Consider the following 13,771-nt stretch of genomic DNA (forward strand, 5'->3'; position numbering starts at 1 on the left):
ACAACACGCACACATACACAGACACATAATCACGTAAAAGAAAGGGACACACAATTTACACCAAAAACTAATTTTAATCTTTAAACAAAAACCATGTTCATAAATAATCACAAATCTCTAATTACGCGGCTATATAGAGCAAGAAACAATCGAACGATCGAACGAACGGTACGGAAGCGATCGAGCACAGCAGTAGCGGTGTGCGGTGTGTAAGGTAAATACAATACAACAAGAGTCTCACTGGCGGAGAAGGACGAGCACATACCGCGCGGGGTACGATCGGGGGGGGGGGTCAATGGAAGGTTTATGACGTGTGATTTTCGTGTGAATTGGTGCCGGGAATTTGGGAAGCTTTTTTTTAAAATGTAAAATAGTTTGCAATCAGTCTCATTTGCACACCTTTCCCTTGTACTTGTACTGCTCGTAGTCATACGTTTGTTTGCCATATCTGTCTCTCTCGTGCATTGCAGTTGGACTGGAATTGTACACTCCAGTCCCACTGGAGTTAGGAGAGAATCGTTTTGCTTGTGTTTTTAAATACGCTCCTTCTTTCCTGTTTTGCACCTAAAAAACCCCCCATATTATTTTGTGAAGTGTGCCATAAGAGCGCGCGTGTCTATCGGGCACGGATATACGTTGAACGATTTCTGACTGGCTTTCCGTACTGGAGTTTCTAGCAACCAATTACACAAGTCAGCTGAGCGCGAAGTGCAATACACGGCACAATCTTCCGGCGCATTTTTCCCCTCGTCACCCACCACCCCCATGTGTTATCTCCTCCCGCCGCGCAGTGTTGGACACATTTTGAAGAAAGACAAATCATTAGATTGTAGCTAGTGCGAATGTAAAGGGTTTATAGTAGGTCGCTTACGCGTCCCATAGACGTGTAGCGATGTGTGTATATCGAGGAAAACTCGCCTGAAAAGAAGAAGGGATATTGTGGTTAGTTTATCGTCTTATAACGCCTGTTGTAAATAGCCGGAATATTGAAAATCACATCCTTCCCCCATTTTTCCCATTTTATAAAACATGTGCGGTGCTCTGGTACTTTACCATCACACAAAGTAAAGGCACAAAAGCCACTCGCCACTCGTGTAAGCATTTAATCACCTAAAACCCTCGGGGGGGAAAGGAACAGGAGCGAGTGTGTGCGGGAACGAATCGTAAATATGTGAATGAACGTTTGAAAGGTAATTGGGGTGGAAATTGGGTAAAGATGATATTGAACGACAAGCCACCGTCAAGTCGTACTACGGTCAGGTTTAGGTTTTGTGTTTGTCCATCAGCTACCACAAATTTGTTACAATAATAATAATAATGATGATAATGGAGATAAACACACACACACATGCACAGATGGATAACGGATCCAGATGAGCATAAATACAAGCATACACAGACACACAGCTACCGGAGCAGCATTATACAAAACAGCATTCCCCTATGAAAGTAAGCGGCTGGAGAAAATGGTGGAGAGTTGAGCATAGTAGAAAAAAAAGAAAAACAAGTGTAAACCAAATGAACCAATCTCTACTGTAAGCGATCTTAGAAATCTGCAAACTCTAGGAATTAGGAAAGTGAAACTCTCAACACGAACATAACAAACAAACAAAGCTGATTATCAGGAGGAGAAACACACACACGTAAAAAAGAAAGAACCAACATAAACGAAGTAAAGCAAAAGGGGAAGTATAGAAGTAAAAGACTTTCGCAACAATGAAACAAGGAAAAAAGGGCAATACAGCGCAATACCACAAACCCATATTAGCTAGGTTAGCAGCTAGGCGTTTGTATGTGTGCGAATATTGTGGGCCAATTTTTGGCACCTTTAGGGCTCTTTTTGGGCAATTTTTTTTGTCGATATTCGTAAATGTTTTTTATACAAAAATCATTTTATGCTCGATTTTAAGAGGAAGGATACTAGGCAAGGTCCTTAGACGAAGCTGTCTTTTTGGTAAGCGAACGTAAACGCATTTTGAGACGCAATTTTTAGAGCAAAGTGTGGCTCCTTTCTAGGTGGTTTTTTGCGATTGATATACAAGCAGTTTTTTGTCGTGCTCTCCTCGCTAGTTAGTAGAGAGAGCCAGTTTTGCTTTTCTACCATTGTTTTGTTATATACGAATCGCTTTTGCGAAGCTATTTTTGTCGTCGTCGTCGTCACTCTTTGGAAAAAAGTATGAAATTTTGATACGGATATGGGATATGCAATGTTCTTTCATTTGTTTTATCCAAAATTGGCTAATTTGTTAGAAACAAGTTAGAAACACAGTCGTGTTGAGGGATAGGACGGAAACGGATTTCATCTCTTTTTATTTTATTTTGCGCGAAAGTTGATAAGAAGCAGGAACTTCAGCTCACCATCCCCAAACCACCTATCCCCCCAAAATCAACCAATCAAACCAAGATCGTATGATTTTAGGTGATCTTCTGTAGCGTAGTATTTATGTGGGTTTCTGTTTTCACATATTACAATTATTGATTATTAATTACTATGATTTACATCCTGCCCCATCCCAAACAATTTTCAAAGCATATGTATGAGTATATGTATGTATATGTATTTTGTATATGTATATGCATAAGCAGGACATATATGTATATGTATTGCAAACCGCGAAAAAAAAATGATATAAGTTGTTGTTCGATGTTACTTTGTATGGAGATTTTATTTGTATATGTGAACGCTGTATATTCGATTAGAAGGTGGAAGCGGTAATGAGGAAAATGCAGCAGCAGCTAAAAAGAAAGTGCGATTTTGTTGTCAACTTACGCTTTCTCCCCAGCACTCTGCTTTTGTTTTGAAAATGAACATTATTAATTCTGCAAAATCCGTGGCTCTTGGAGACAGAGAGAGAGTATTAGCAAGGATTAGGCAACTAATAGGCAGGAGAGATATGGGATGCGAGGTGTGTGAGTGTGTGAGTGTGTGAGTGTTTGTAAAGGGTGGAAAGGAAAGTGTCTTAATTTCCACTTTTTACACATGCACACGCTAAGGCACAACACTCGGCAACAAGTTATACGGTCATATATACAACATTTGTTCGAAGGCAAAAACATGATTGAAATACGATAATAAAAACAAACAAAAGCATCAATGAAGGCTAATACGCGTAGGAAACATATGAGTGATAGATGGGGTTCATTTATTTGCTTTCTACTAAAGCAGCTTTGCTTGGAGAAAGCTTCATTTTCTCTTATCACAGTATTCATAACTTGTATCCTTTCCATCATACCCTCTCCGATCGTTCGATCCTCAGCACATAAAGATGCTCCCCCCGTATCCTTCGCTCCTTAATTATGCTACCCCGTAAATTCATTCCCCTAATATGCTCTAACACTTCCTCCGGTTTGTTCTCCTTCAGCAGCAACAGGTAAAACAGTCCAGTGGGGGAGAGAACCCTCGGCAAGTCGGCCAGCACCCGGTCCGTTACGACTCGCCCATCAGCACCGCCGGCCCAGGCGTGAACCAACGTTTGACCAACGTCCACCGAAGAGCGAAACTCATCGATGTGTTCTTCCAGCGAGGCTGTTGCATGTGCGGTGGCCGGTTGCGTCGGCACGTACGGTGGATTGAACACGAGCAAATCGACACTCGTCGGCCGTAGTCCAGCAAGTAAGTCCATATTTACAACATCCACCCGGGAGCCGGCATTTAAATGGGCAGTTTTTTGGGTCATTCGACATGCGTTCGGATTTAGGTCGAACCCGATGCAGTGCGTCTGCCCGGCGGGAAGATGTTTGCTCAGTGCGACAATAACCACACCACTGCCGGGACCGATCTCTACGCACAGGGAGGGTTGGCGTGCTTTAATCGTGTCGAGCTCGGCTTGTAGTGCGTCTAGCAGGAGGAAAGTATCTTCCGCTGGCTCGTAAACCGTATCGTAATCGTGTGGTTCGAATTTATACACAGGAGTTTCCATTGCTGCGTGCGTGCGTGCGTGCGCGATTTTGGGTGCCTTTTTGGGGGAAGTGTTTGTTTACAAATAATAAGCACCGCGGTGGTGAAATGTCAAAAGGGGGTTAGAAAAGGAAAAAGGAAGAAAAGCATTTGGATTTTTTAAATATTTCTTTTAACTATCAGACAAAAGAATGAACTATGTTGGTGTCACAATTATAAATTAAGTTATTTCTTTTTTTCTGGCTCAGCTTGCTACCCAATACAAAGAGACGACAAAATTTCATACAAACACAAACAGTTCGTCATCCACGCGACAAACCATTCCTATAGCCGCCCATTGCTTTTCGCTGCAAAAACTCAAAAACTGCTCGACTGTTTCGAGCGCGCTCGGCAAACGTCAACCGCTCCCCGCCTGACAGTCGAGCAGCTAACGTCCGCTTCGGGCTGCTTTTCAAACATAACGAACGCCATTTATGCCGCGCTCGCACTTGTTTACAACGCTCCACAAATCGTAGTTGGCACCTTTCGTCGCAACATTTCCTGTTGCTGCGTGTTGTAAAAAACGGTGAAAAACTCGACCAAAAAGACGATCCCGAAAGACGGGCAACCCGGTGAGAGCGAAAGGAAACACACACACAGAGCGATGGAGGACTTTCAGAAGATTGAAAAGATTGGCGAGGGTACGTACGGTGTGGTGTACAAGGGACGCAACAAGCACACCGGTGAGATCGTGGCCATGAAGAAGATCCGGCTGGAAACGGAGGACGAGGGCATCCCATCGACAGCGATCAGGTAAGGGGATAGTGTTCCCTTTGCACGTGATACGGGGCGAATGTGTGTGTGTGTGTGCCCGTACTAACTCCCCCCTTCTTCCTCTCCCCGTCTTCACACACAGAGAGATCTCCCTGCTGAAGGAGCTGAAGCACCGGAACGTGGTATCGCTGAAGGATGTGCTGATGGAGGAGAACCGGCTTTATCTCATCTTTGAGTTCCTGTCAATGGATCTGAAGAAGTACATGGACAGCCTGCCGCCGGAGAAGATGATCGATGCGGATCTGGTCAAGAGCTACATGTATCAGATCACGGCCGCAATGCTGTTCTGTCACCGTCGGCGCGTCCTGCACCGCGATCTGAAGCCCCAGAATCTGCTCATCAACAAGGAGGGCGTGATCAAGGTGGCCGATTTTGGGTTGGGCCGATCGTTCGGCATCCCCGTGCGCAACTACACACACGAGATCGTGACGCTGTGGTACCGGGCGCCGGAAGTGCTGCTGGGGTCGCTGCGCTACTCCTGCCCCGTGGACATCTGGTCGATTGGGTGTATCTTTGCCGAGATGGCCACCCGGAAGCCACTGTTCCAGGGTGATTCGGAGATTGATCAGCTGTTCCGGATGTTCCGCATACTGCGCACGCCGACGGATGACATCTGGCCGGGGGTGACCTCGCTGCCGGACTACAAATCATCCTTCCCGTGCTGGACGCAGAACAATCTCGCTAGTCAGGTGTCGAATCTGGATTCGGCCGGTATCGATCTGCTGCAGAAGTGCCTTATCTACGATCCGATGCTGCGCATCTCGGCGAAGAAGATCCTCGAGCACAAGTACTTCGATGGGTTCGAGCGGTGCAACATCCCGACGGAGTAATTTTAATTCCCCGTTTTCTTCTCCCCCTCTTGCGCTGTCAGGTGTTTCGCCATTCTTTTCCCTTTTTTTTTTCTTTCTCCAAGGTGTGCTCGTGAATTACGTTACTGAATTTGCGCGCGTGTTTGTGCGTGTGTGTGTTTGTCCGCGTGTGCCGAATTATTAGGAATTATTACTGTATATTTTTTACACAAACAAAACGCACACCACCTTTTTTCATTCCAAACTCTTTCCAATCTTCTCCGTCTCGTCGTCGTCTTCGTTTAGTGTCCATTTTGTTGGACGTATGTCGATGTATATATTCGTCTCGCGAAGAAAGGCCCTCGTTTGTCGTGTCCCATTTTTCTAAAAGCCATTCCTCCCACCCCCCAAACACTACTCGACTCTCTGCACCGCTTTTGCGGGCTGTTTAGGCACTAGGAATTGTAAGTAATTATTTCACTTCGCTCCGTTATTAAAGAACAAATATTCTACAAAAAATTTATTTAATAAACAATGTTCTTAGTAAAGCGACCAAAAATCAATCGAGACGCGTTTACCGTTGAATCTGAGAAAAAAAACAATATTAACGTATTTCTGTATCGCTACTCTTGCTCTAACAACATAACGTAAATAAGTATAAATGCCTAGGGAGAGATTGAGAGGAACATCCCCACTATTGTTTCTGCTTACAATACACAAGTATCTAGGGGTTTTAAAGCTAGCATCATTACTTACCCTACGCAACTAAACTAACAAATAACAGCCTCTTGAAAGGAAACGCAAATGGCCTTCGATGTGTATGTGTATGTGTGTGATTGCTTCCCATCCCACTGTGTAAACCCCCCCCCTCCCCTATGATCCTTCACCCTTCCTCATCCAACGACATCGTCCGCTGGATGTCCTGAATCTCCTCGAACAGCAACCGCTTCCACTGCTCCACCGTCAAGTTCCGCGCGTCGAGCGAATGATCGTACGGCTTCGGCGGCGGTCGCATCACGTCCTCCTCGTAGTACCACACACTAACGTACGGATGGGCCAGCGCCTCGTCCACCGAAATCCTTTCCATCGGATCAAACGCGAGCATGCGGCGCAGAAAGTCCCTTGCCGCATCGTTCGTCAGCTGGGGCACATTCGGCGATGCCATCCCCTCAAACACCTCGTCCGGAAACAGCTCCCCGAACGGACGTCCCGCCACAACCGGCTGATTGCTAATGTATCGCTGCGTGCCGGGCGTTGTGCGTGCGATAAACTCTGGCCGCGGCGTACCGAGTGTTTCGACGATGCGCATCCACTGGTCGACATGATCGGTGCCGGGGAACAGGACCGCCCCCGTGATCAGCTCCGCCATGATGCAGCCGATCGACCATAGGTCCACCTTGGTGTCGTACTCCATGTTGAGGATGATCTCGGGCGCACGGTAGTGGCGCGTCACGACGTACTGCGTCATCGTGAAGCTGGTGTCGATGCTGCGCGCCAACCCAAAGTCCAGTATCTTGAGCGTACAGTTCTTGCGCACCACAATGTTGGAGGGTTTCAGGTCCCGGTGAATGATGCCGGCCGAGTGGAGGTAGCGAATGCCGCACAGCATTTGGTAGACGAGGAAGGATATGCGCTCGTGGTCGAGCTTGGTACCGAACACGTGCTGCAGGCTGCTGTCCATCAGCTCGGTGAAGATGTACACATCGCGGAAGGTGTCGAGCGTTTGCTGCGGGGTGTAAGCGTACAGGAGCTTAATGATCTGAAAGATTGTTGTTAGGAGACGATGTTAGTTGCTGTAGTTTGCGAAACGGAGAAAAAAGAAAACCTCTCTCACATTAGGATGATCGACAAGCCGCATCAGCTTCAGCTCACGGTAGGCGCGCTTGGCAAAGGTAACATCCTGGAATGGTTGCGACAGCTTCTTCACTGCTAACCTTCTGCCCGTCTTTATATCCACGGCACTACTGTAATGTTATGATAAGAACATTGATTAAATATTGCTAAATTATTGTTTTTTTTTTCTAATTTTAGAGGCTTACCACACGGCACCCTGTACACCGATCCCAATCGGCATCATGTGTGAGGTAGGAAAGCGAGCCGGCAGATGGAAGTAAAACTCATTCGAATTCGGTGGATTTGCTGGAGCCGGGTGGTCACCGTCGGCTGGATTGTTGTGAACGACCTCCGTGCCCTCTGCAGTTTCCTCTTGAGATTGCATACTGAAAAGTGGATACAGAGTCAGGTAAGCTTTTTAACAATTTTTGAGGAGTGTCCCCCTAAATTGGAGTGTTTATTTAGCTTAATGAAGGGAAAATATCGTACAAACACAGTGAGAGACACGCACACACTGTAGTAGGCTGTGGGAAGACATGTTTGCCTGTTCGATTAGCACCTTTGGCAAATGTGCAATCTTTGGGCTGTGGGTGCTCCTCGAGCACAGTAAGCCGTGGGACTTTTTAACGAGCGCTACAAGAAGACACATTGTGCTGCGCATCGGACCCGGAAAAAAGCAGGCTACGGAAAAGGTGTGCTAACGGCCGTTTAGTCCAGTGCATAATGGAACCCATTCAACATAGGCGAGGAATGTATTGCCCTTCAAAAAACTGGACAGAGAAGCTCGAATCGAAGCGGAAAACAGGTTCGTCCGTCGTCTGATAAGAGTGTGATCTTCATTTCTTTAAACAAACGATGACACGCAGGGGGGTACCACCGTAGCTTCTAGTTGGTGAGTTTATGACAATCCTCTCCGCACTCGGGGAAGGTATCGGTAATGGAGATGAACTAATGGCTGTCTGATAATGTGAACGACCGCGGTGTGTGAGTGAGTGTGTGGTAATGGATCGGTATGACATCGGTGTGTGCCATCATTGTTTTTATTTCAAACTTCCTTTTGCTGCTCCTTTTTAGATGACACGACCACCGCTCCTCCGCCAAGTGCGGTGTACTGCATGAATCATCCAGTTCCGAATTGTCGGAATTGTCGGAGGGATAGTGGTGGGAACGAACGAGTTTGGGGGGTACGCTCTGGTGTGCGGTGATTGATTTGACGCCACATACAATGCGATAAACACGTCATCGTTCGCTAGCGTGAAATTCGCTCAATACGAGAAAGAGAGAGAGAGAGAGAGTGAGAGAGTAACATCATCCGTAGCGTCGTCATCATCATCCCGTTCACCACGTGCGAAGGGCATCAGCAGCAACTCACACAGACGGTTTGATGATGATGATGATGATGGTGATGATTTGGGAAGGTTTTGAGAGAACGGTCGCGCACCCGCCTACTCGATCTGACGGTCGCGGATGTGTGGAGGTGATCGCAAATGTGTGTGTGTGTGTGTGCAGTATGGAGAGTAGGTCAACAAAGAGCGTACGGAACAACGTCGTCTAGCGCGTCAGAGGTTTCCAAGCGGGTAAGCCCTTAAATTTTGTTTCATTTTATTTATTTTTTAAGAGATTTTTTTAGGATGAAACTTCTCCCAAGTTTACTTATACAGCAGGCTGCATTCAAGGATACTGCAAAATCGAATCATTTTTGGTCGTTCATGTGATACGCATGGAAATTGGACGATACAGGTTTACGAGACTTATTCAGTACCACGCAGCCGGATAAGTCAGTCTACTGGGAGACAGTCCATACGAGGCTTGAACCCACGAAGGGCATGTTGTTAAGTTGTGCGAGTTGGCTGTACCAAGGGACGACCCAGCTTAAAAGTTCCTTTACAGGCTTTTCTAAGTCACTTTTGAATGTTAACATTGTTATTCACCGCATGCAAAATGTTGTTCCACATCGACCTGACATTTCATTTCCATCAAAATAATTTTTAATTTCTACAGCATGTTTTTCAACACGACTCAAGCAGGATTGAGTTTGACAGTTCTTTGTTATGTGTTGCTGCCCACAAGATCAGAGCAGGCGTGGTAAGCCCAAGCTGAGGTGAAAAGATGGCATGAAGGTGTTTGTCATTTAAACCAGGATAACGGATACGATGACGGTACGGACTACAAAGCTGTAAGTAACCCATAACACCAGATAAGCTGTATTTTGGTCTTAATTGTTAGAAATGTGCATCGTTTTATAAACAAATAATCAATCAAAAATTTAGTAAAGGTGTCATTTTCAAATAAACACTACAGAGCGAAAGAAGGTTTTTCAATTAATAAAATTAATTATTTTTACAAATAGGTTCGAGATGGAAAAATTTGAAGTAAAACACAAATCACAAACGGATGATTCAATACCGCCAAAAAGATCAAAATACCTACAAAAGTCTCCTTTCAACAACACGATTTTTTCCCGATTTAAATAGTTTCCTCAAATGATAAATGAAGAACCTTCAGTTACTGTCTGAACAGTATATTACAGGATTTTCGAGGAGTAGTCATAGCTGTAGGACACTTCATTGACTCCTTCTTACGTGTAACAAACTGAATGTAATGGGAATTGAGCTTTAAATTATCTTTGTTAGACAAATGCAATAGGAATTTCCAAGTTGCCTGTCCAGAAACGGTACCAATAGAGTCCAATTTCCATCATATGAAGTTCACGGCCCATAAGAAAGAGTCAAGGAAGTGTCCCACAACCAATAATGTGTCCCATAACTTTTGTTTGCGATTGTAGACTACAAACTTTTTCTACAGTCACCCTTTGCAGGTTGCCACTCCCTGGCAGAGAGACACAGCTCGCGCACGCCCTTTCTAACACAGCTGTCCAGCCAAACACGGTGGCAAACGATTCTAGCTCCACCGTTCACACCGCAAAACTCCGTCGACGGTAGTAGCAGAAGGGAAACACCACCACTACACACCACACCATACGCCCTTTTTGTTACGTACGCGAGAGATGATGCAATTGCGCGCCGCTTCCTCACTCACAGTTTCCGCGAACGTCACGAACACGATCGCGCGACGTCATCGATCGGAGTTTCGCACATCCAACCGAGCGCGCTGCCGCTGTTGGTGCTGGCAGTGTTGGCCGTACGCCTGGTATGTCTACCGTTTCCGACTGCGACGGTTGGGGACGTGATCGGCCGGGCGCCGGTCTTCGCTTTACTCATCTCGTTTTTTTTGTTTTGGAAACTCCCCAGATCGTGTGCGTGCGTGCGTCTGGCGTGAGTGCGTGATTTACAGCTGACTAATGGATTTTTCGTGTGCTCTCTCTCCTCTCTCTCTCTCCTTATCTCTGTCTCTGCAGATCGATGAGTCAGATGGTGTGAAGAAGATATCACAACTCACCTTGGCGGCGTGACGTTTGCTCGTCTTTTCGGAAGTTTTTTTTTTTGGGTAGCACCTTTGGAAGCACGCAGGAACAGCAGGAGGACAGCAGCGCGGGACGAACTCGAATTGAACTCTGCACACGATCGCGAAGGTATTATATGTGTACGTGTCTGTTGGCACGCGCTCGCGCACCACCTCCGTTTGAAGAGGCACAACACACCGTAAACAAAGAACTTTACATTCGCACACACACACAAACCACACACGATCCAGAGAGTCGTCGCAGGGCCAAACACGCGGGTAAGTTCCCTTTCGCACAAACCCACTCACTGGCACTGCACAACAGCAGAGCGTGAACTTTCTTTTTGTGTGTGTGTTTTTTTTTTTCGAACCAAACTGTGCGTTAGAACAATAACACCAAGCGCAACGTGTGCGCCACCCACTGTGTTGTATATCCGCGGCAAAAACACTCCTTTGTGTCCGGCTCGTCAAGCGTGCGCGCGCGCACTCTCACACACTCTTCAGGTGGCGGGCGCAAACAACCCGATCGCGACAACGGTGGACATCATCATCATCATCCGACGAACACACAACGCCAACAATATGATCTTTACCTCGCGCGAAGAAATTGGAAGAGAGAGAAAACAAACGCGACCGATCGCAGCGCCGGGATGCTTAACTGTGTGTTACCCCGCGACGATGTTGCAGCGAGCGTGCGCGCATGTTCGACTGCGTTCGCGCTCACAAACAACACCACGACGACGACGACGTCGTTACCGCCAGCCAACCCAGCCGCGGCTACCGCTGTGTCTTGTGTGCGCGGCCCGCCGCGGGACAAGTTTTTGTTCAATGAATCATCAAACGTGCAGAACAAGACACACACACACAGCTATAACGGTGCTGTGGGCCCCCTGCCGTGCAGCGGCCTAAAGGTGTGGTTTTGTGTTAGTCCATTGGCGCACACCTACGGGTCCGGTCGCGCGCAGAGAGCATCAAACTCCCGTTCGCGTACTCTCTCTCTCTCTCTGTCTCTGTCTCTGGTGCGCGCAATCGTTCGCGCAACAAGGGACCGTTTGGAAAGGGACCGCTCGTACTGATAATCGAAACCGCAATCAATGCAATCGCGGTTGATGACGTCGTGTTTGGGAGACGCTTTTCGGCTTCTATTTGAGGGAAGGGACAGCCCGCTCTCTCATACTCTCTTTTAAATTGCAACACTCACCCTACCACCCCCCGGTTTTGCATATTGGGACATAATACGGCGGCTTGTGCTGCTGCGTCTAGTTTACTTAATGCTGGGAAACTCCACAACGCTCCCACCCAAGGTTTTGTTTTTTTTTTTTTGGGCGGATGTGCGTTCGTTCAGGGACTTTTGGTAGCTAGATCAATAGGTCGCACGAATGTCCACAAGGGCCACTGCACGTCCTTCGTTTTGTTTTGGGGGGGAAACCAGCGTGTTGAAGTGTCACGTTATTGTAGATGTTTTATCTACAACCATTCCGGATATTTTTATTGGACCAGTTTTAATGAGCATAAATGTTCGGAGTAGGGCTTTAGTAGAAAATTGGAAAGATGTCTTTAAAAATATAACAGAAGAGTATAATACGGTGTATAGTACAGTGAAGTCTCTCTAGGTGTAGTCTATCAAGAATAATTGTTTCTTTAAGATGCAAATGTTGATGGTTTGAAGATGATCATCTCTCTAATTTCTCCAAGTTGAATATGCGATTTGGATCCTAGAGTCTCTGAAGGTGAATATTTGGATTTGCGTATATGTAGGTCTTTTTGGAAGTACACTTTAGACAGACTTCACTTAATTCCATCAATAATTCAATATTTACAAACTTGGCAACGATCTGGAGTGACAATTATGATACTTACAGCGCGTAATTGAAAGCCTTCTTATCAAGGTTTGTTTGTCATTTAAAGTGTCTTTCTAATACCTTTGTGTGCCAATTCTTGTTGAAGTCCTTATTAGGTCTGGAGTTACTTTCAGGAGATATATCCTATGTTATGAAGAATTCTGATAATTTTATTTTGATTTAAGTTCTGCATTAATTGAATCCTGAATTCAAATTGTCTTGATTTGGATCTCTGGGACTACGGGCTTGGGATGCTTTTCCAGATTGTTAAAGGTTAGGACCATTTGGCGAACATAAAGGTTGAATTACGAACGGATCAAAGCTATGGTAGGTTGACCTATAAACTTGGGACCTCTAGTGGTTAACTGGTAGTTGATGGGAAAAAGATACTGAGTAGATAAATGAGAAGTCTCATCCGGATAGACTATATAGACTACCAGAGATTAAGACCAGAAGCCAAGCAACCAAGAGAATCGAGCGGATTTAGCAGATCAGTTATACTTGATGACCAAAATATTGAGAAAAAACGAAACATAAGACATTAAAATCAAGTGCAGCATTTACACCATTTTGGATGGAAGCTACCAAAGTTTGTAGAAAAAGTAACACAGTACGTAAACATCCAGAAGTCATTGGAGCACCTCAAAGTTATTTAGAGCAACCCTCCTATTTTTTAGTATGATAAGCGCTTTAAATGTGGTTTTATGACTGGGAGGAACATCCGGACACCGGACGCGTTCATTACGCGTCTAATGCTCTGCTCCCTTCATACTGTGATAAGCTAAGCGCAAATACAGAGAGCACACACACACGGGGCTGATGTGGACGCTTTGCAAGCTGGCGTGACAAATGGACAACAAAGCTATCTTACACGGGCAGCACACCGAAAAAGGGAATTGCCTGTCCCATTCGGAAAGACAACAGCACGCACGTGCTTTTTGCCCGAGTCGCCCGAGTTATAAGCAGCAGGAAGGAGAAGGTGGTGACGCCATCGTTAGAATGTCAGCGCCTCTGCTTATCTCGCGCGGGAGATATGATTCAAGGTGGCCCCACATGTGTGAAGATAGCGATATGGGATGGTTTGATGACCCGCCAAAAGCACGTGCCCCCGAGTGCCCTAATGTTGGCTTTAGATACATTCTAAAGCCAATTTGGAACAGTGTTATCAGTGCAAATCATTCATTCAAAGGCTTTCG

General features: G+C 46.0%; 3 protein-coding genes and 1 long non-coding RNA gene across 5 annotated transcripts; 2 read left to right on the top strand and 2 right to left on the bottom strand.

Annotated features, from left to right (window-relative positions):
- Window positions 1–3,128: 3,128 nt before the first annotated feature.
- Window positions 3,129–3,970, bottom strand: LOC121602551 (methyltransferase N6AMT1-like). The gene has a single exon (XM_041931318.1). It carries the CDS (start codon window positions 3,918–3,920, stop codon window positions 3,228–3,230), a length of 693 nt encoding a protein of 230 aa, XP_041787252.1. The 5' UTR covers window positions 3,921–3,970; the 3' UTR covers window positions 3,129–3,227.
- Window positions 3,971–4,333: 363 nt separating this feature from the next.
- LOC121602550 (cyclin-dependent kinase 1-like) lies at window positions 4,334–6,004 on the top strand. The gene is made up of 2 exons (XM_041931317.1): window positions 4,334–4,690; window positions 4,794–6,004. Exons 1-2 carry the CDS (start codon window positions 4,542–4,544, stop codon window positions 5,539–5,541), a joined length of 897 nt encoding a protein of 298 aa, XP_041787251.1. The 5' UTR covers window positions 4,334–4,541; the 3' UTR covers window positions 5,542–6,004.
- Window positions 5,988–11,347, bottom strand: LOC121602549 (stress-activated protein kinase JNK-like). Of its 2 annotated transcripts, none has more exons than XM_041931316.1 (4): window positions 11,328–11,347; window positions 7,539–7,718; window positions 7,334–7,463; window positions 5,988–7,258 (listed from the first exon to the last, which is right to left on the bottom strand). In XM_041931316.1, the coding sequence occupies exons 2-4, from the start codon at window positions 7,715–7,717 to the stop codon at window positions 6,383–6,385; spliced, it is 1,185 nt and encodes a 394-aa protein (XP_041787250.1). In that variant the 5' UTR covers window position 7,718; window positions 11,328–11,347; the 3' UTR covers window positions 5,988–6,382. The 2 variants fall into 2 exon arrangements, with proteins under 2 accessions (XP_041787250.1, XP_041787249.1); XM_041931315.1 differs by lacking the exon at window positions 11,328–11,347 and adding an exon at window positions 10,732–11,168.
- Window positions 7,869–10,738, top strand: LOC121602552. Its single transcript, XR_006006432.1, has 3 exons — window positions 7,869–8,137; window positions 9,334–9,508; window positions 10,691–10,738. It is a non-coding gene; the product is annotated as an uncharacterized LOC121602552 (long non-coding RNA).
- Window positions 11,348–13,771: the final 2,424 nt, after the last annotated feature.

This window comes from Anopheles merus, unplaced genomic scaffold, assembly GCF_017562075.2.
Source record: "Anopheles merus strain MAF unplaced genomic scaffold, AmerM5.1 LNR4000501, whole genome shotgun sequence".
Lineage (NCBI taxonomy): Eukaryota > Metazoa > Arthropoda > Insecta > Diptera > Culicidae > Anopheles > Anopheles merus.